At 38.3% G+C, this 2,492-nt stretch overlaps 1 protein-coding gene across 1 annotated transcript; it reads right to left on the bottom strand.

Moving 5' to 3' along the window:
- Nucleotides 1-122: 122 nt before the first annotated feature.
- LOC105314882 (protein asteroid homolog 1-like) lies at nucleotides 123-1,943 on the bottom strand. The gene has a single exon (XM_011409298.1). It carries the CDS (start codon nucleotides 1,941-1,943, stop codon nucleotides 123-125), a length of 1,821 nt encoding a protein of 606 aa, XP_011407600.1.
- Nucleotides 1,944-2,492: the final 549 nt, after the last annotated feature.

The following is a 2,492-nucleotide window of genomic DNA, read 5'->3' as shown; positions in this document are numbered from 1 at the left end:
TATGCATAAAGTTCTTCACATTAATGTTTCTATACAAATTTTTGCAAGAATTAAAAGATTAGCATACAAAAATAATATAATTGTCACTAAAAATAACAAAACTAAAAAGCCAGACATCATAATTAGTTTTCTTCATCAAGATCTGCAAGGAGCCCAAAAGGATTTGCAGTACTAACTGGTGTACTGTAAGTCTTTGCTGCTGCTGCAGGTTGCTTATGCTTCTCCTTGCTTGCTTTATGAGATGAGCTACCCTTAGAAGCCTCTATAGCACTGCATACTGATAACAGCTCCTCATAAAGTTTTGCCATATCCGGAAATGTAGTCAGTGTCTCTTTTTTGATGGCATCAAAATCTGCTTTCTTCATGCAAGCATAACTTAAGCATAGTTTACCGTTAAATAAAAGAGCAGGAGAAGTGAATTCAAGCGGTCGTTTGAGGAAGTCATTCAATTTCATGGCCTCATAATACACGCATTGCCACATTGAGAAAGAATGGAGGTTGTCAAGCTGCTCATCAGTAAACTGTCTTGACCTTCTACCTTGAAAATTAGATTCACTTATGACATCTCTTCCTTCCTCACTGGAACAAACTACAAAGCAAAAGAGAAGAGAATCAATCTGTTGTTGAGTAAGGCCCTCAGCATTCCTGCTCCAGTAATGCAAGGACAATGCAACCAGCTTCCATTTATTTTCAAACTGGCCCAATTCATCTGGCAGGACTCCAAATATACCACAAAGCAATTCAAGTCTCTCTTCATCTCTTAGTGAGTCTAAATCTGTGATTAGACACTGGGCTGGTTTGACTGGCTTAAAATGTATATCACATTGACCAACACGCATTCCTTCTTTAAAAACCTTTTGTACCTTTAGATATTGTTGTAATAAGCCGTACAAGTATTTCCTTAGAGGCTTGCCAATCTTCATACTGGACTCTTTTTTAGGATTATCAATGATCATTGGTAGGATAATTTTTTTGAGAATCATTGGGTCTAGTACTGAGGTTGAGAAGCATCCGTCACGATATTGCTCGAGTATCCACAAGGGTAGTGGTGTCCCACAGGCTGTCTTTAACTCTGTGCTCTTTCTGGCATCATCCATAGTTATTTTATGAACTTTGTACATATCTTTTGCCTTCTCAAAGTTTTCTCTGATAGACAACACTTGCTCTGACTTGCAGGACCTAGGGAGAAATTTCTCAACAGAGGACAAAGAAGCAATATATGCAACCAATTCATCAGTATTCATAGCATTTCCTCCTACCGGTATGTCTGGAGGCTTAAGAAAATCATTACCAATAAGTGCTGGTATCAGATAAATAATCTCAGGGTCATGTGCACAAAAGGTTGCAGAGAAATTGCTCAAGTGATAAATTTTTGCATTTATTGGTTTTGACTCCCAGTAGAAGTACTCAAAAGGTATGTAACCGCCTTTAACATCGAAAATGTAATAATCAGAATCACTAGAGAGAACCGGGCAGCCATAAAAGTTTGCTATGGACACAGTCAAATTATCTGCATCTCCATCAGCAACGATAAAGGGAATCCCAAATTCTTTTAATACCTCCATAAAGACTACTTTAGCAAAGACCGGCAAACATGAACGACCATGTTTAGGATAGCTACCATATAAAAGCAGAGATTGAATGCATTCTGCTGTCTCCTTTCTCCTTTTTAGAATGACTGGGGCTTTCTCTCCTTTGTAATCCACACCATCAAATACAAGAGTAGGCTCTATACCGGATTCTTTTAGGTTGGTCAAGAAAGCCCTACATTTCTGATCAAACTCTTTGTACTGGCCACCATATGTCCAGTCTATCCCATCATTGAGAGAGTAACAGCAGCTCATGCCGTCTACCAGCAACGGTCCTCTTAGCGGAGAATCTTTTCCTATCTCTTTCCATTTGTAATTCTTTTGCATGTAGGTTGTAAGGCCCTTGATACCCATAATAGTAGCCTAGAATTTTACAGGTAAGTGCGCGTATATACGCAGAAGAGCAGCCACACCCTTAAAGAAGCCACACGTACACTTTATTACACCCACTTATTAATGTATACAAAAATAAATTCATTGTCATTAAAAGAGTAGCAAAACTAAAAAGCCAAGCATTATCATGTTAGTTTTCTTCATTGGAATCATCTTCATCAGAATCATCACTGTCAAGATCAAGGAGTTCAAAACGATTTGCAGTACTAACTGGTGTACTGTAAGTCTTCTTTGATGCTACTGCAGATTGCTTATGCTTCTCCTTGCTTGTTTTATGAGATGAGCTGCCCTTAGAAACCTCTCTAGCACTGCATACTGATAACAGCTCCTCATAAAGTTTTGCCATATCCGGAAATGTAGTCAGCTTCTCTTCTTTGATGGCATCAAAATCTGCTTCTTTCATGCAAGCATAATATAAGCATAGTTTACCATTAAATAAAAGAGCTGGAGAAATGAATTCAAGCGGTCGTTTAAGGACATCATTCAGTTTCATGACCTCATAATACATGC

The sequence above is a fragment of the Amphimedon queenslandica genome, unplaced genomic scaffold, assembly GCF_000090795.2.
Source record: "Amphimedon queenslandica unplaced genomic scaffold, v1.1 AMPQUscaffold_12378, whole genome shotgun sequence".
NCBI lineage: Eukaryota > Metazoa > Porifera > Demospongiae > Haplosclerida > Niphatidae > Amphimedon > Amphimedon queenslandica.
The sequence above is the reverse complement of the archived record's forward strand: the minus strand, read 5'-3'. Positions and strand labels throughout refer to the sequence as shown.